The sequence below is a fragment of the Oryctolagus cuniculus genome, chromosome 19, assembly GCF_964237555.1.
Source record: "Oryctolagus cuniculus chromosome 19, mOryCun1.1, whole genome shotgun sequence".
NCBI classification, from domain to species: Eukaryota; Metazoa; Chordata; class Mammalia; order Lagomorpha; family Leporidae; genus Oryctolagus; species Oryctolagus cuniculus.
Genome location: NC_091450.1, coordinates 36,365,019 through 36,383,008, shown reverse-complemented (window position 1 = coordinate 36,383,008; position 17,990 = coordinate 36,365,019). Strand labels below are relative to the sequence as shown.

At 67.9% G+C, this 17,990-nt stretch overlaps 1 protein-coding gene across 1 annotated transcript in view; it reads left to right on the top strand.

The window, feature by feature from the left end:
• The first annotated feature begins 1,739 nt into the window (after positions 1-1,739).
• The window catches only part of ADAP1 (ArfGAP with dual PH domains 1), a 24,220-nt gene continuing 7,969 nt past the window's right edge, over positions 1,740-17,990 (top strand). Inside the window, exons 1-4 of the mRNA XM_070064267.1 lie at positions 1,740-2,022; positions 11,147-11,281; positions 12,805-12,895; positions 16,596-16,678. Of these exons, the coding sequence (XP_069920368.1) occupies positions 1,941-2,022; positions 11,147-11,281; positions 12,805-12,895; positions 16,596-16,678 (391 nt within the window). The 5' untranslated portion in view covers positions 1,740-1,940. The remainder of the gene's footprint in view (positions 2,023-11,146; positions 11,282-12,804; positions 12,896-16,595; positions 16,679-17,990) is intronic.

Here is a 17,990-nt window from a genome sequence, read left to right as displayed (position 1 = left end):
TCCGTGTCCCTGTGTGTGTCCCCGTGTCCTGTGTGTGTCCCTGTGTCTGTGTCCCTGTGTGTCCCTGTGTCTCTGCAGCCCCATGTCTATGTCCCCATGTTCTTGTATCTCTGTGTCCCACATGTCTGTGTGTGTGTGTCCCCGTGTCCCTGTGTGTGTCCCTGTGTGTGTCTCCATGTCCCTGTGTGTGTCCCTGTGTCCCTGTGTGTGTCCCTGTGTGTGTCTCCGTGTCCCTGTGTGTGTCCCCGTGTCCCTGTGCGTGTCCGTCTCCGCGTCCCTGTCCCCCACTGTAGTGGACACTGTGCTGTCGGTTGGGGCCCACCACCCTAGTGCCCTCACCGTGGCATCTTCACGTCCACAGGGACGCAGGACAGTTTGGCCGAGCACAGCCTGGGCTACAGGAGGAGCTCTCCTGTGGGACCTGCGTGCCAGACCCTTCCCCCCAGGGGCCACGTCCTGGCCAGGCAGCCACCTGGAGGCGCTGGCCGCCCCCCTGGTCCCATCTCCCCCTCTGTCAGCAGTTCCACTTCGGCCAGCACCGTGGCATCTCCCACCCAGAGCCCCCACTGCCAGCACTAGCCGTGAGTGGTGTCAGAGCTGCTGTGGCCCCGCTGTGCTGAGGGGTGCTGGGGAGGGCAGCCCTGTCCTGGCCGCGGGCATGGTCCCCTGGAGGCCCCGCCCAGGCTCCTGCAGCTCCCTCGCCAGGCCCCGCCCACCCGAGCCCCTCTGGCCAGCTCTGCCCCCCTTCCCCCCCGCAGCCTTTACCTTCAGGATCCCTGGGGGGACGCTGCTCCTGACTCCACCTCTGTGGGAGAGAAAGAGCCAGAAGGCAGAACCCCTGCCCCCCCCCCCGGGCCCAGACAGCAGGTGGCGCTCCCACCTCCTGCGGGGCCTGCCCAGGTGTCCTGTGCCCCTGCACAGCCCAATTTCCTGCCTGTGCCCACACCTCTCCACACCAGTCGTGCCTGGACCGCTCCCTGGCTGCAAGGCAGGCGTCCACCCCAGCGCCTGGTGCCCCATTGCACGCTCCACGCCGTGCCATGTGGTGGATTCTGGGCCGGGCACAGGGACCTGCAGGCCTCACGACCTCCGAATTGGGGGGCAAATGGGCTGCCGTGTTGTGCCTGAAGCTGGCCAGGCCTCACAAGCCTGGGACACGGGGCCATGTGGCTGGGTGGCCTCCTGCACCGGCGCCGTCCGCCCAGCCACGCCTCGTCCAGGGTGAATCCCCCCCGAGATACATGGACCAGGCCGCAAAGGGAGACGGGAGTCACGCCCCGGAACCCGAGGGCGTGGACCGCTCTGGAGGGGACCAAGATGAGGCTGGGGCACTGCACCCTGAGGGTTGGGGGCCAGGTGGAGGATCAGCTGTGGCTGTGCAGAGGAGGGACCCCCCGCCCCGCGCCTGGGGTCCTAGGTGTGCCCAGCTCACCGTGGGCCACGCCTGGGGCAGAGGGCTCTGTGGGAGCCCTGGGTAGCCCGAGGCCTTTAGGACGCTGGAAGCTTCCGGCACTGGCTGCCCCTTCCTGGCAAGGTCGGTGCAGGCCACCCTCCCCGCCCTGGAGGCACACACCTTGCTGCGCAGCCCAAGGGAGGAGGCCAGCAGGGCCGGCCGGCCGGCCGGGTCCCCGCCCCAGGCGCACCGTGGGTGAGCAGGCACCGCCCGCCGCCGGCCCAGCCCCCGCCCGTGTGCCCGGTGCGCGGCGCGGACGCGGGAGGAGGCCGCCCGCCCGCGCCGCTGGGGGCCGCCCGCGGGCCGTGCCGGGCAGAGCGCGCCGTGCGCTCGGGGCCCGCGCCGCACACGCTTGGCGGCCGCGCGGAGACACGGGCGGCGGGCATGCGGCACCGGCGCACGGGCTAAGACGCCGGGATGGCGCAGGGGCGTCGGCGGACGGCCTGCGCGGGGCTCTAGCGCCGGCCTCTCGGGCGGTGTTGCGGCCATGGCCAAGGAGCGGCGCCGGGCGGTCCTGGAGCTGCTGCGGCGGCCGGGGAACGCGCGCTGCGCCGACTGCGGCGCCCCGGGTAGGTACGGGCGCGGCTCGCGGGGGTGCGGGCCGGGGTGGGCGCGGGCGCCCGGCGCGGCTCGCGGGGACGGGGTGGGGGCCGGGAGCGCCGCCGAGGATGGGTCGCCGGCCTCCCTGCCGGCTCGGCGCTCGGGCGCGCGGCGCCGGCCCGAGTGCACCTGCGGGGCCGGATCGCCCCGCGCGCCGACCCCGCCGGCCCCGCGCCTCCCCCCCTCCCCTCCCCCGCCGGCTGCGTGTCTCGCTGTCACCCGCGCACCGCTCCCGCCTTGCGAAACCTCGGGCGCCTCCAAGAAAGAGGAAATGGGGGTGTGTGTGTGGGAGCGGCTGCAGGGGAAGAGGGGGCGAGCCTGGGGGGTTTTCTGCTGGTGGGTGCGGGGTCCACCTGGCTCCCCGGCTACCTGGTGGTGACGTCATGGCGCGCGGGAGCCACCCTCAGCGGCCGCAGCCCCCACCGCCTGCCCCTGCCCTGCAGGTCCCCGCCCTGGCGCAGGTGCCTGGCACAGGCCTCCTGCCATCCCATTCTCCCGGTCTGCCGCCCTCAGACTTTGCTCCCGGTGGCCCCTGGGCCGGGGGGGTTTCCAGGCTGCTCCTCCTGCCGCTGGTGCAGGAGTGGAGTGCGCAGGCCAGGCTGACCCCACTCCTCGGGGGAGGGGGGGGGCTGGGGCTCTCACCCCACACACCAGGGACCCTCAGGGCAAACCCACGTCCCCCTGGGGAGGCCTCAGTCCCTGGGGAGGAGGGTTGGGGCCCAAAGACCCCCTGGAAAGAGGCCCCAGGCCCCAGCATGGCCCCTCCCCACCCTGGCCCCAGTCCTGCAGGGGGGCAGCCAGAGGCCACAGCAGGAGCCCCAGAGTCCCCGAGGCAGGGAGGCCACAGGCCTTGCGGGGGGGGGGGCAGGCTCTGCCCACGCTGCCGGCTGCCTCCACAGACCTGTTTCCGTGTGTTCGGTGCAGCGTCTGTGCCCGCAGAGGGAGAAGGGCGGGCAGCTGGCTCACTCCCGGGCCCGGCCTGGGGGCTGCGTCCAGTGGGGGAGCTGGCCGTGTGTCTGTCCCCTCAGCCCCTGGCCCCGCTGCCGGCAGTGGCTCCTTTGCACACAGCCCTCCAGCCTGGCGGGAGGGGAGGGGGCTTCCTCCCCGCCCCCTCCCCCACCTCACAGGCCGAGTCCAGGCGGCGCGCTCCCCGAGGGCCAGCGCTTCCTGGCGCTGTGCCACGCCTCTGGCCGTTCCGAATCCTTTCATGACGTCAGCATCTTGCCTCCCTCGTCTGACCAGCAGCCCCGTGGGTGGGAAGAGATACGGGGGCTGCCCCCGCCTCATGGGAATGGAGACTGAGGCCTGGAACACTGGAGTGGCCCAAGGCTGCCCAGCCGCGGGGGTCCCCCTGCCTGAGGCCTGAGCCGCCCCGGCCGCATGCTCCCCCATCCCCCATCCCCTCCGTCAGGCTCTGTGCTGCTGTCTGTGTGCTGTGGGCCCGAGAGGCTACGAGGGGCCAGTGATGTTGGCAGGACGTGGGTGGACGGCGGGTCCCACTGCCACCAGGGCACTGTCCCGTGGGCCGGCCGGCCAGCCCGGCAGGAGAGGGCGTCCAGGGGCACGGCAGGACGTCAGGGCGGGGGCTCAGGCCACCTCTGACCACCGCCAGGCCTGGGGGTGCTGCGTGAGGCCTCCTGGGAGCGAGGTGGTCTGGGGGTCTCTGCCTCCTCCACGGTAGCAGGACCCCCTCAACCTTGGACATGAGGCCACATCCCACAGCTGTGCAGAGACCCCAGGCCTGGCCGGGGGGGTGGGAGGAGCCGTGCTGCCGGTCGCAGTTCCCCACGGGGACCTCGGGGCTCAGCTGGGCTGGGGGTGGTCATCACACACCGGCATGTCCCAGGTGCCCCGAGCACCGAGTGAAGCCAGCAGCCAGGAGCCCTGTGGCTCTGACCGGGCCGGGGCCCCCGTCCGCCTCAGCCCTTGACCCAAGGCCCCCAGCAGGCTGAGGGTGATGGGTGTGAGTGCCCTGCGGCCAGTCAGTGCCCCTGGAGCACCTGCAATCCCGGCGGGCTTCAGGGCACAGGTGACACTGCAGAACCTGTAGTGGGAGGTGGGCTGTGGGGGGTGCTGGCCACAGCCGCCTCCCTAGTCAGTGGTTCTCCAGGTGTTGTTGTTTAAATCTGTATTTTTAAACATTTTTATTCACTTGAGAGACAGAGACAAAAAGAGCTCTCCCAGTGCCCCCCCAGCTGGGGCTGAAGCCAGGGCAGCCAGTCCCTCCGGGTCCCCCGTGTGGGGGCAGGAACCCCACCATCCCTGCTGCCCCAGGCTGTGCGCAGCCGGAAGCTGGCGCCAGGAGCCGGGTGCGGGTGCCGCCATGAGGGCTGTGGTATCCTAACCCCTGGGCTGAACACCGCTCCTGGTGCGTACCCCGAACCTCACTCCGTAATCGTGGGGGGCGGACCCCTCAGCGGGGAGCAGGCTCACAGCCCTCGGCTCCCCCATACCCGGACACCACCCCCAGCAGACACGGCCCCTCTCGCCCCCTGCCCTGCCCCCACCACTCTGCCAGGGGCCTCTGGACGGGGACTCACAGGGCTTTGTCCTGGTGTCGTGAGTTTCATGCACTCCGGGGGTCAGGGTCCTTCCTCCTTAAGGCCGGGTGCTGTTCTGCCCTGTGTGCTCTCCGTGTGGCTCTGCTCTGTGGCTGTGTTCCATGTGTGGCTCCACTGTGTGGGGTCTGTTCCACGCATGGCTCTGCTGTGTGGCATGTGTCCCACACGTGGCTCCACTGTGTGGCATGTGTCCCACGCATGTCTCTGCTTGTGGCATGTGTCCCACGCGTGTCTGCTGTGTGACATGTGTTCCATGTGTGTCTCTGCTGTGTGGCATGTGTCCCACATGTGTCTGCTATGTGGCATGTGTCCCACGCGTGTCTGCTGTGTGGCGTGTGTCCCACTCATGTCTCTGCTGTGTGGCATGTGTCCCACGCGTGTCTCTGCTGTGTGGCATGTGTCCCACGTGTGTCTGCTGTGTGGCATGTGTCCCACGTGTGTCTCTGCTATGTGGTATGTGTCCCACGCGTGTCTCTGCTATGTGGCATGTGTCCCACGTGTGTCTGCTGTGTGGCATGTGTCCCACGTGTGTCTGCTGTGTGGCGTGTGTCCCACACGTGTGTCTGCTTGTGGCATGTGTCCCACGTGTGTCTGCTGTGTGGCATGTGTCCCACGCGTGTCTGCTGTGTGGCGTGTGTCCCACGCATGTCTCTGCTGTGTGGCATGTGTCCCACGCGTGTCTCTGCTGTGTGGCGTGTGTCCCACGCATGTCTCTGCTGTGTGGCATGTGTCCCACGTGTGTCTCTGCTGTGTGGCGTGTGTCCCACGTGTGTCTGCTGTGTGGCATGTGTCCCACGCGTGTCTCTGCTGTGTGACATGTGTCCCACATGTGTCTCTGCTGTGTGGCATGTCATGTGTCCCACGTGTCTCTGCTGTGTGGCGTGTGTCCCACACGTGTCTCTGCTGTGTGGCATGTGTCCCACGTGTGGCTTGCCCACGTCATCCCTCGGTGGACAGGCTGGCGGTGCCACCCTGGCCGTTGCAGGCGATGCTGCTGTGAGCAGAGCAGATCCTGTTCAAGGCCCTGCTTCTCACTCTTCTTGGTCTGCACCCGGAGGTGGTGGTCGGTGGACTTCTGCCTCCACCGTTGAGGAACCTCCGGAGCGGTTCCCTCCCTGGCTTTGTGCCGCAGCCACAGGACCCACGTGCCTGCCCACCCGGCTGGGCATGGAGGTAGCTGTCGGCACCAAGGCGCTGCTCGGGGCTGGGGACTTCCCTCTGCCCCTGAGCCTGATGCTCCCCAGCCTGGAGGAGTCAGCCCTGCCCTCTGCTGTGCTGTGGCCGCCTGGGGGTGTGGGGGTGCGAGGAGCACAGGGGATGTGAGGGCACAGGGGGTGCAGGGAGAGCAGGGGGAATGGGAGGGTGTGGGGGTGCAGGGGTATGAGGGTACAGGGATGCAGGGGGCTGTGGGGGTGCAGGGGCACAGGGGGTGTGGGGGTGTGGGGCTGGGGGAACAGGGGGTGTGGGGGTGCAGGGGCACAGGGGGTGTGGGGGTGTGGGGCTGGGGGAACAGGGGGTGTGGGGGTGCAGGGGACACGGGGGATGGGGGTGCAGGGGTGTAGGGTCTATGAGGGTACAGGGACACAGGGGGAATGGGGGTGCGGGGCTGTGGGGTCTATGAGGGTACAGGGACACAGGGGGAATGGGGGTGCGGGGCTGTGGGGTCTATGAGGGTACAGGGGGAATGGGGGTACAGTGGTGTGGGGGTGCAGAGGCACGGGGGCGCAGGGGGCACAGGGGGTATGGGGGTGCAGGGGACACAGGGGGAATGGGGGTGCGGGGCTGTGGGGTCTATGAGGGTACAGGGACACAGGGGGAATGGGGGTGCGGGGCTGTGGGGTCTATGAGGGTACAGGGACACAGGGGGAATAGGGGTGCAGGGGTGTGGGGTCTATGAGGGTACAGGGACACAGGGGGAATGGGGGTGCGGGGCTGTGGGGTCTATGAGGGTACAGGGACACAGGGGGAATGGGGGTGCGGGGCTGTGGGGTCTATGAGGGTACAGGGACACAGGGGGAATGGGGGTGCGGGGCTGTGGGGTCTATGAGGGTACAGGGGGAATGGGGGTGCGGGGCTGTGGGGTCTATGAGGGTACAGGGACACAGGGGGAATGGGGGTGCGGGGCTGTGGGGTCTATGAGGGTACAGGGACACAGGGGCAATGGGGGTGTGGGGCTGTGGGGTCTATGAGGGTACAGGGACACAGGGGGAATGGGGGTGCGGGGCTGTGGGGTCTATGAGGGTACAGGGGGAATAGGGGTGCAGGGGTGTGGGGTCTATGAGGGTACAGGGACACAGGGGGAATGGGGGTGCGGGGCTGTGGGGTCTATGAGGGTACAGGGACACAGGGGGAATGGGGGTGTGGGGCTGTGGGGTCTATGAGGGTACAGGGGGAATAGGGGTGCAGGGGTGTGGGGTCTATGAGGGTACAGGGACACAGGGGGAATGGGGGTGTGGGGCTGTGGGGTCTATGAGGGTACAGGGACACAGGGGCAATGGGGGTGTGGGGCTGTGGGGTCTATGAGGGTACAGGGACACAGGGGGAATGGGGGTGCGGGGCTGTGGGGTCTATGAGGGTACAGGGACACAAGGGGAATGGGGGTGCGGGGCTGTGGGGTCTATGAGGGTACAGGGGGAATAGGGGTGCAGGGGTGTGGGGTCTATGAGGGTACAGGGACACAGGGGGAATGGGGGTGCGGGGCTGTGGGGTCTATGAGGGTACAGGGACACAGGGGGAATGGGGGTGCGGGGCTGTTGGGTCTATGAGGGTACAGGGACACAGGGGGAATGGGGGTGTGGGGCTGTGGGGTCTATGAGGGTACAGGGACACAGGGGGAATGGGGGTGTGGGGCTGTGGGGTCTATGAGGGTACAGGGACACAGGAGGAATGGGGGTGTGGGGCTGTGGGGTCTATGAGGGTACAGGGACACAGGGGGAATGGGGGTGCGGGGCTGTGGGGTCTATGAGGGTACAGGGACACAGGGGCAATGGGGGTGTGGGGCTGTGGGGTCTATGAGGGTACAGGGACACAGGGGGAATGGGGGTGCGGGGCTGTGGGGTCTATGAGGGTACAGGGACACAGGGGGAATGGGGGTGCGGGGCTGTGGGGTCTATGAGGGTACAGGGACACAGGGGCAATGGGGGTGTGGGGCTGTGGGGTCTATGAGGGTACAGGGACACAGGGGGAATGGGGGTGCGGGGCTGTGGGGTCTATGAGGGTACAGGGACACAAGGGGAATGGGGGTGCAGGGGTGTGGGGGTGCAGGGGGCTGTAGAGCCAAGCAGCTGCTCTCGGGAGGGCCCCAGGTGGGCTGAGGCATGACAGCATGTGCCGGAGCTGGGGCCGGGGCTCCGGGGGCCACACAGCCAGGCCCTGGGCAAGGGGAGGCGCTGGGGGTGCACAGGCCCAGGCATTGCAGGGAGGGGCCGGGAGCACCCTCCAGGGAGTCCCAGGTGACACGGGGGCTGGGACGGGGCCTCCTGGGGGGATCTGGAGAGGCCGCAGCTGCCAGGGAGGGGGCGCTGAGGAGTCCCCGGACCTCCAGGTACCTGTGGGGGAGGCGGGGGAGGGGCGACACGCAGGCCTGCGGGGCGATGGGGGGAGTCCGGCGGGGGCGGCGGTGCACACGTCTCCCTGACTAACCGGGGGCAGTGCTCACTCAGCACAGATCGAGCCGTGCAGAGCCAGTGCGGTGGCATTTAGAGCACCCACGGTGCCTACAGCCGCCACCTCGCTCCAGAAATCCTGCCGTGAGCTGCAGCGGGGAGCCTGGGGGACCCCGGGGCCAGCGGGGCATTGGAGGTGGGCGGGACGAGTGCCCGGGTTCGAGCCAGCGGTGCTCCTGCGTCCAGCTCCCGGGCGGCTCAGGTACCACCCGTGTGGGAGGCCGGGCCTGATCCAGCTCCCAGCTTCCGCCTGGCCCAAAGTTGACTGTGGTGGGCATTTGGGGAGGGGACCAGTGGGTGGGAGGTGTCCCTCCCTCTCACTCTGTTTCGTCCTGTGAGATGAAAATAAACTCAAAGGGGAGAAATGGGTAGGGTAGGGACGTCCGGGTGGAAGAAGGGCTGTGAGGTGTGCAGTGCGGGCCGGGGAGGGGCGCAGGCGGGCGCCCCGCAGAGGGTGTGTCGGTGCCCGAGAGCCGATCCCTGGGGGCCACAGCCGGGCTCTGCAGGGCCGTGGTTCCATGAGAGCTTCCACGCCTGCTGGCTCCAGCCCAGGATGGACTCACCTGCCCAGGTGCCACGGCAACTCCCGGAAGTGAGCAGGGGCTGAGTCACCTCCGGGGGCCTGGGAGGAGCAGGGTGGGGCGGGGGCAGGCGGAGGGCAGAGGCGGCTGAGCTGGGTGGAGGCTGAAGTCTCCGTGCACCTGCTGGCCCCGAGGCCGGTCCTGGGCGGACACCAGTGCCAGCAGCCGGGCACCAAGCCTCGCGGTCCAGGTCTCGGGTCTGGTCTGCGGTGGTCATGTGTCCTTGCTGAGTTTGTTTGTTTGGTTTTAGGATTTTTTTTACTATTATTATTTTTTTGACAGGCAGAGTGGACAGTGAGAGAGAGAGTTTTTTGCCGTTGGTTCACCCTCCAATGGCTGCCGCGGGCCGGCGCGCTGCGGCCGGCACACCACGCTGATCCGATGGCAGGAGGCCAGGAGCTTCTCCTGGTCTCCCATGGGTGCAGGGCCCAAGCACTTGGGCCATCCTCCACTGCACTGCCTGGCCACAGCAGAGAGCTGGCCTGGAAGAGGGGCAACCGGGACAGAATCCGGCACCCTGACCGGGACTAGAACCCGGTGTGCCGGCGCCGCAAGGCGGGAGGATTAGCCTGGTGAGCCGCGGCTCCGGCCAAAGATTTTTTTTTTAATGATTCATTTTATTTGAAAGGCTGGGTTACAGAGAGAGAGAGACAGAGACAGAGAGAGGTCTTCCGTCCAAAAGTTCACTCCCCAGATGGCTTCCCGAGCCCCTCCGGGTGGGCCTGGTGCTCCGTGCCGCAGCCTGGGGGAGTTCTGCCTGGGACTGTTTTCAAACTGCCGTCCACGGGGTCGGCCGCGTGGCCTGAGGTCGCCGGCACCTCTGCTGTTCCAGGCTGGGGTGCTGTAGGCGGCTGCTTTTTTTTTTTTTTTATGGAAAAGATTTATTTTTATTTATTTGAAAGGCAGAATAACAGAGCGATCGATCTTCCATCTCTTGGTTCACTCCCCAGACGGCCGCAACAGCGGGGACTGGGGCCCAGGCCCAAGTCAGGAGCCGGGAGCCCTGCCCAGGCCTCCCACATGGCTGTGGCTGGCCCGGCACGTGGGCCGTCACCACACCTCCTCGGCACATTGGCAGGGAGCTGGGTGTCGAGGGCTGGAGCGGGGACCGGAGCCAGGCTCTCCAGCTGGTGCCCCGAGCTGTGCCCAAGTGCCTGCCCTGGGACAGTGGAGGTTGTAGGTCTGTGGGGTCTCTGTGGCGATGGGACAGCAGCCGTGGCCGGCCTGTGGCCCTGTGGGCCTGGTGTGCTCCCTGCAAGAGTGGGCAGCACCCTGTGGGCTGCATGTCCCCCACTGCTGACCAGTCCCGTGAGCAGGTCCCCAGCCAGGGCAAGCAGGGGCCTTTCCAGGGTGTGAGCCAGCAGGTGGCCAGCTCCCAGCCTCCCTCCCCTCCCTCCCTCCCTCTCCTCCCCCTCCCCTCTCCCTCCCTCTCCCTCCTCTCCCTCCCTCCCTCTCCCTCCCCTCCCTCTCCCTCTCCCCTCCCTCTCTCCCTCCCTCTCCCTCTCTTCCTCTCTCTCTCCCTCCCTCCCTCTCCCTCTCTTCCTCTCCTTCCCTCTCTCCCTCTCACTCTCTCTCCCTCTCCTTCCCCCCTCTCCCTCTCTCTCTCCCTCTCTCTCCCTCCCTCCCTCCCTGTCCCTCTCCCTCCCTCTCCCTACCTCTCCCTCCCTCCCTCTCCCTCCCTCCCTCTCCCTCCCTCTCCTTCCCTCTCCCTCTCCTTCCCCCTCCCCTCCCTCCCTCTCCCTCCCTCTCCTTCCCTCTCCCTCTCCTTCCCCCTCTCCCTCCCTACCTCTCCCTCTCCCTCCCCTCTCCTCTCCCTACCTCTCCCTCCCTACCTCTCCCTCTCCCTCTCCTTCCCTCCCTCTCCCTCTCCTTCCCTCCCTCTCCCTCTCCCTCTCCCTCTCCCTCTCCCTCTCCCTCTCCCCTCTCCCTCTCCCTCCCTCGCTCTCTCCCTCCCTCCCCACCTCCGCTCTCTCTCAGGAACGAGTGCAGGGTGGAAGCATCCTGGGTGACCCCTCTCAGGAAGAGCAGCCCCAGGCCATGACTGCCTGGTTCCCCCACTCAGGTCTCGCCGTGGCCGTGGCCGGTGCAGGGACCCGCGGGGGCAGTGGCCTGGCCCTGGGGCTTCCTGCACACAGCCGCCTTTCCGATGACCATTCCCCGGGCTCCAGTCGCGGCCCGGCCGACACTGGGGGCTGAGCCGAGGGCATCGCCGTCCCTGTCCACCCGCAGTGGCGGCGGCTCTAGCCCATGCGGGGCCGTGACCTCTGACCACCGTGTCCCTTGCAGACCCCGACTGGGCCTCCTACACGCTGGGCGTGTTCATCTGCCTGAGCTGCTCCGGCATCCCACAGGAAACATCCCCCCAGGTCAGCAAGGTCAAGTCTGTCCGGCTGGACTCCTGGGACGAGGCTCAAGTGGAGTACTAGGGGCGGGGCCTTGCTGGGCGGGCCGGGGAAGATGTGAGAGACCCCACGGGCCACCCCAGAGGGGTTCCTGCAGCCCAGGGACCCAGGTTGTCCCCAGGGGGCGGGGCTGGGGCCCGAGGCTTAGGGGTGGCCCAGGGCAGGGGCCCCCTGCACAAGGGTCCCTGTGGCTCTGCTGTGGACGTCCCTGGGCGGTCGGCCTGAGCTCACTGCCCCTGCAATGCCCCCTCCCTGGAGTGTCCACTTCCACGCCACGTGCCTGCCTCCGTCCAGAAGTCGGGGGGCCATGGCGACCCCTGAGTGGGACCCTCGAGGGGTCAGGGTCCCGCTCGTGGGCACTGAGCGCTCCAGGCCCTGCGGAGTCGGCCCTCAGAGACGTCTGGGAGCTAGGCCAGTCCCAGGCCGCCCCTCCCCACTCACCGTGGGCCTCAGAGGTGGCCAGGAGCTCCAGCCTCGCCCTGTGGGTCCAGGGCTGGGGCCATGATGACCTGCACGGCCTTGTCTTCCCGTGGCCCCGGCCTCTGCCTGGGACCCCTGACGGGAGCCCCTGCCCCCCGGCTGGTGTGTAAGGGGTCAAGGTTCACCCACAAAGCAGTGTGTCTCCGTGCTGGTTTATAAAACAGAACAGAATTGGACATAACAGGATGGAACAGGAATTGGAACAGGGACAGAACAGGACGGAACAGGATGAAACCAGGTGGAACCAGATGGAACAGGACAGAACAGGATGGAACCAGACAGAACTGGATTGAACAGGATGGAACCAGGTGGAAACAGGATTGAACAGGACAGAACAGGATGGAACCAGATGAAGCTGGATGAAACAGGACGGAACTGGATTGAATAGGACGGAATTGGATTGAACAGGATTGAATCGGACGAAACCGTATGGAATTGGACGGAACCGAATTGAACATGATGGAACAGGACTGGGCCCCTGCACCCAGTGGGAAGCTCCTGGCTCCTGGCTGCAGCCTGGCCCAGCCCCGGCCGTCGTGGCCGTCTGGGGAGTGACCGGCAGATGGAACTGTTTCTCTGCATCGCTCTGCCTTCAGAAGAAACGAGGAAATCTTAAAAACAAGAAATAAAAACCAAAGTGGAGCTGGAGCTGAAACGCGTGGCCGCGGGGTGGGGCGGGGCGGGGAGGGGCGTGGCCGCCAGCCCAGTGCCCTCCTTTGTCCTGGCTGACTAATAGCCCACCGTGTGGCTGCTGGGGATGGCGCTGCGCGAGCCCTGGCGGTGCCGGGGGTCAGCACTGGGCGCTGACCTTGGCCGTGCTGGGCGTGGCCAGGGCCGTGCTGGGCGTGGCCAGGGCCGTGCTGGCGTGGCGGTCCCGTGGCTATCTGGGCCGTCGTTGCTGGCCAGCATTCTAAACCAGCTCAAGGACCACTGCTCGCCTGTGTGATTGGCGGGGGTGCAGGCCCTGTGGGGGCCCCTTCCCTGCCCCCCAGCCCCCTTTGACAGCCCTGCCCCCTCCCCTGCCCCCCTGCCCTCTGACCCGGCCCTGCCCTGTCTTGCAGTTCATGGCTTCCCACGGGAACGAGGCGGCCAGAGCCACGTTTGAGTCCAGGGTGCCTTCCTTCTACTACCGGCCCACGCAGGCAGACTGCCAGTGAGTACAGGGGGCGGGGCCTTGGGCCCTCACCAGCGCGGATCCTGAGATGGGGCCCGTGCCCTCCCCCTGCCCTGATGCCCAGCGTGGGCAGACACTGGGGGACTTGGGCGGGTGGGGGAGGGGTGCAGCAGGAGGCACCGGGGTCCCTGGGAGGAGCCTGAGGCCGGCGTGGCCCCCAGCAGCCTCCTGAGGTCCAGGGAGCCCTGGGAGGGCCATCCTGGGTCCTGGCTGAGGGGGGCCCGGGCAGGGTCCTGCTGGGGTCTGTGAGGGGGCAGTGGGCTCCTGGGGGGGGAGGGGAAGGGACCTGGACAAGGCCCGTTGGGGGCTGCGGCATCTGAGCCGCAGCTGCTTGGTCCTTCGCTGCCTGCGGTGGGTTGGGGGGCCTCGGCCGTGCGCACGGCGGCCCCTGGCCGTGTCCTTGCCGGCCGTCCCTTTGGTGCAGCCGTGCTCCTGTGTCCATGGCCCCCGTGTCCTGTGTACTATGTCCTGTGTCTCATGTCCCCATGCCCTGTGTCCCGTGTCCATGTGTCCCATGTCCTGTGTCCCGTGTGCCCATGGCCCATGTCCTGTGGCCCCCATTTCCCGTGTCCCATGTCCTCATGGCCCCCATGCCCTGTGTCCCATGTGCCTGTGTCCCATGTCCTGTGTGCCCGTGTTCTGTGTCCATGTGTTCCATGTCCTGTGTGCCTGTGTTCCATGTCCCATGTCCCATGGCCCCCATGCCCTGTGTCCCGTGTCCTGTGTACTATGTCCTGTGTCTCATGTCCCCCGTGTCCTGTGTACTATGTCCTGTGTCTCTTGTCCCCATGCCCTGTGTCCCGTGTCCATGTGTCCCATGTCCTGTGTCCCGTGTGCCCATGGCCCATGTCCCGTGGCCCCCATTTCCCGTGTCCCATGTCCTCATGGCCTCCATGCCCTGTGTCCCATGTGCCTGTGTCCCATGTCCTGTGTGCCCGTGTTCCGTGTCCATGTGTTCCATGTCCATGTGTTCCATGTCCTGTGTGCCTGTGTTCCGTGTCCCCTGGCCCCATGCCCTGTGTCCCGTGTCCATGTGTCCCCGTGTCCCCATGCCCTGTGTCCATGGCCCCCGTGTCCTGTGTACTATGTCCTGTGTCTCTTGTCCCCATGCCCTGTGTCCCATGTCCATGTGTCCCATGTCCTGTGTGCCTGTGTTCCGTGTCCCACATCCCCATGCCCTGTGTCCCATGTGCCCGTGGCTCATATCCTGTGGCCCCCATGTTCTGTGTCCCGTGTGCCTGTGTCCCATGTCCTGTGGCCCCGTGACCCCATGTCCTGTGGCCCCGTGACCCCATGTGCCTGTGTCCCATGTCCCGTGGCCCCCATGTCCTATGTCCCATGTCTATGTGTCCCATGTGCCTGTGTCCCATGTCCCGTGGCCCCCATGTCCTATGTCCCGTGTCTATGTGTCCCATGTCCTGTGGCCCCGTGACCCCATGTCTCGTGTCCCATGTCCTCATGGCCCCCATGTCCTGTGGCCCCATGACCCCATGTGCCTGTGGCCCATGTCCCGTGGCCCCCATGTCCTATGTCCCGTGTCTATGTGTCCCATGTCCTGTGTCCCATGTCTTGTGTCCCCGTGACCCCATGTCCTGTGTCCCGTGTCCTCCTGGCCCCTGTGTCCTATGTCCCGTGTCTATGTGTCCCATGTCCTGTGGCCCCGTGACCCCATGTCCTGTGTCCCGTGTCCTCCTGGCCCCCGTGTCCTGTGGCCCTGGTGTTCCTGGAGGGCCTGGTGCTCCTGTAGCTGATTTGCAGCCTTCCCAATTCTGAATCAGGCCACACTTTTTTAAATTTTTTTTATTTTAAAGCATTTATTTGTGAGGTAGAGAGAGAGAAACAGAGAGAGAGACAGACAGAGAGAGGCAGAGAGGCAGAGAGAGAGGGAGACAGAGAGGCAGAGACAGACAGAGAGAGGCAGAGAGAGAGACAGAGAGAGACAGAGAGGCAGAGAGAGGCAGAGAGAGAGCGAGAGCGAGCTCTTCCGTCCGCTGCTCACTCCCCGAATGGCTGCAGCGGCTGGAGCAGGGCCAGGACAAGGCCAGGAGCCAGGAGCTTCCCCAGGTCTCCCATGGGTGCAGGGGCCCAAGGACCTGGGCCGTCCTCCTCTGCTTTCCCAGGCCACAGCAGAGAGCTGGGCCGGAAGTGGAGCAGCCGGGCTGGAAGCGGCGCCCACATGGGTGCTGGCACCGCGGGTGGCGGTCTTAGCCGCTACCACAGCGCCGGCCCCTGGGCTTCCTCTTGTTTCCGGAAGCCTCCGTGCCAGGTCCAGGAGGCCTTGTGTGCGAGCTGACCTTGCCGGTGCCCCGCCCCGGGGCTGCTGGTGGTCGCGGTGTCAGCGCCAGCCGTGGCGTCCCCGTTACCCTCCAGGGCCCCAGGGCTGTAGGGGTCCCCAGTGCACGTGAGGTCGTCCTGCCTTGGGTGGGCCCCAAATCCCGCGGCTGCTGCCCCCATGAGACAGGACGGGGACAGAGTGGGCTGCCCAGGAGGCTGCTGGGACCCACCCAGTGGACCTGAGCCCCAGCTGTGCCGAGAGCCCCGTGCAGGCCATAGGCAGACGCCATCTCGGCCCAGCCCTGGCTTCCCCTCGGCTCTCGGTCAGGGGTTCGTCTGAGTGTGCTCTGGGGGTGCCCAGCCGGCCAGCGGACGCACCCTAGCCTGGGAGCGATGACGGCAGTGGCCACGTCCCTGTTCCCCGGGCCACCCACAAGTTGGCCTGTGAGGCTGGCACCCGGCGGGGTGGGCTCTGGGGGGGCCTGAGCCCCTGGGGTGTTGGCCGGGCCAGGGGTCACTGTCAACACTAAGACAGCTGTGGCTGGGGCAGTCACGGCCCAGGGTGCAGAGGGACGAAGAGAGACGGCGGGGAGGCTGAGTGGGGTGGGGCGGGCAGCCGTGAGTGGGGGGGGGGGGCAGGCAGCCGTGAGAGGGGCGGGGCAGGCAGCCAGCAGGTCGAGTGGGGGTGATGCTGTTCCTGGAAGAGTGGGGGGCTCAGGGGCTCACCTGCCTGTCTGGCTTCCTGGGGGGGGTGGGAGAGGAGCGGGAGCAGAGGCTGGGGCGGAAGTGGGCGTGGGGGCCACGGGAGGGCCTGGGTCTGAGCAGCCAGGAGCCAGGTGGCCTCACCTGCGTGGGAGGAGCCGGGGTCTGATTTGAGCTCAGGGTGCGCAGGTGTGTGGGGCCCGCCGGGGGGCGGAGCTGGGCAGGAGCGGGCCGGGGTCTGCTGGCCGCGTCTGCCCGGGGGCCTCTGCTGCCTGGGCCTGGACCCCTGGCTCTCTGCCTCTGTCTGAGGGGCAGAGACCCTCCAGGCTGGACACCCTGGAGACTTCCTGGAAAGCCCGAGCGGGAGCCGGCAGTGCGGGGCAGTGGGGACGCCCACGTCTGGGTGCCGACTCCTGGCCCAGCTGTGGCCATCTGGGGGGTGGGCCAGCGGGTGGGGGTCCCCTGTACAGTCCTGGGCGTGGGGGAGGCAGTCGGGCACACGCAGGGCCCGAGGGCGGCGGCCGGGGTCCGCTGGGGGTCCGCGGGGCAGGGCCGGGGGAGGTGCAGCTCAGATGGGCCGCGCCCCGCCCCCGCCCCCCGCCCCCGTCCCCCCGCGCCCGTCCCTGCCCCCCGCCGGAGCCCCTGGCCCTGGCCACGAGGCCTGCGAGGGTCGGGGCCGGGCCAGCGTCTCCTGTCCTCGCAGACTCCTCCGGGAGCAGTGGATCCGCGCCAAGTACGAGCGCCAGGAGTTCCTGCTGCCCGAGAAGCAGGAGCCGTACTCGGCAGGTGAGTGCCGGCACGGGGAGGGCTCAGGCCACGCCCACCCGGTGCTGCCTGGGCGAGCCGTGGTGGTGGGCGATGGGGCAGGGCTCGGGCCGTGAACTCGGAGCCCTGAGGTCAGGCGTCCCGGGTCAGACTCAGCCGCCTCCTGCGGTGAGCAGGCCCAGCTTGGGGGTGGGGGCGGCGAGCACCGGGCTGGCCGGGTGGTGGGCGGCTCCCAGCTGAGCCCAGACCCTCCCTCCCTGCATGGGGAGGGGGAGGAGCCGGGGCACCCACTGCCTGGACCCCCGCCGTCTCCCTCCGGCGAGCCCCGGTTGTGTGGCCTCACCGCAGAGCCACGTCACCACGTGGCCATTCCTGCCCCGGCACAGAAAATCCAGCTCAGCTGGGCGTGGGCAGAGCGCTGTGGACCGGCGTGCGTGTCCGCTCCGGCTCCAGGCGCCGGGCTGGCGGTGCCAGGAGTGGGTTTTGGTGTCTCTGGGCCAGCGCCCACCTCCTGGCCGTGGCTCCGCTCTGGCAGTACTTGGTGCTGCGGGGAAGGTGGCGCAGGAGTCTGGTTGGACACGCGGCGTCCTTGGCCACGGGGCTGCCGCTGGCACTGGGAGGGACCCTCCCGAGAGAGACGAGCCCGGCTGTTTGGGGTGGGGGGCGGCAGCAGCGCCTGTGGCTTGCGTCCATCCCAGGGTGGGGGGACTCTGTGGGCTCTCAGGAGTCCTGGGCCCCCAGGTCATGCCATGCACGGCCCCTGGGCCCCTCCATGCCCCTGGCCTTTGGAACCCCTGCCGGGCAGACGGCCGCCCCCGGTGCTGGGGGCCAGTTTGCTGTCACAGGCGTGGCCGGGGCGGGCGCAGGTGGGCACAGCAGGTGCAGCGTTGCAAGTCTGTCCAGGCGGCTTATGCCACAGGCCCTGGAGAGCCAGGGACGGAGTGTCCCCGCGTCCAGGCTGCGGCCTGGCCCTGTGGGTCACAGGCATGGACGTGGGGTCTGCACATGCCCTCCTCGGAGAGAGAACTCACTGTGGGGGTCTACCTGCCTCCTGGCCCTCCGCTCCGTCCGCTCCTGATGGCCGAGCGGCCCCTCGCGGCCCCTTGTAGCCTGTCCCCGGCTGGCCGAGCGGCCCCTCGCGGCCTGTCTCACCATCCCCGGCTGGCTGAGCGGCACCCCCTGCTGTCCCCGGCTGGCCGAGTGGCCCCTCGTGGCCCCCCTGCTGTCCCCGGCTGGCCGAGTGGCCCCTCACAGCCTGTCCCGCTGTCCCCGGCTGGCCGAGTGGCCCCTCGTGGCCCCCCCTGCTGTCCCCGGCTGGCCAGCGGCCCCTCGC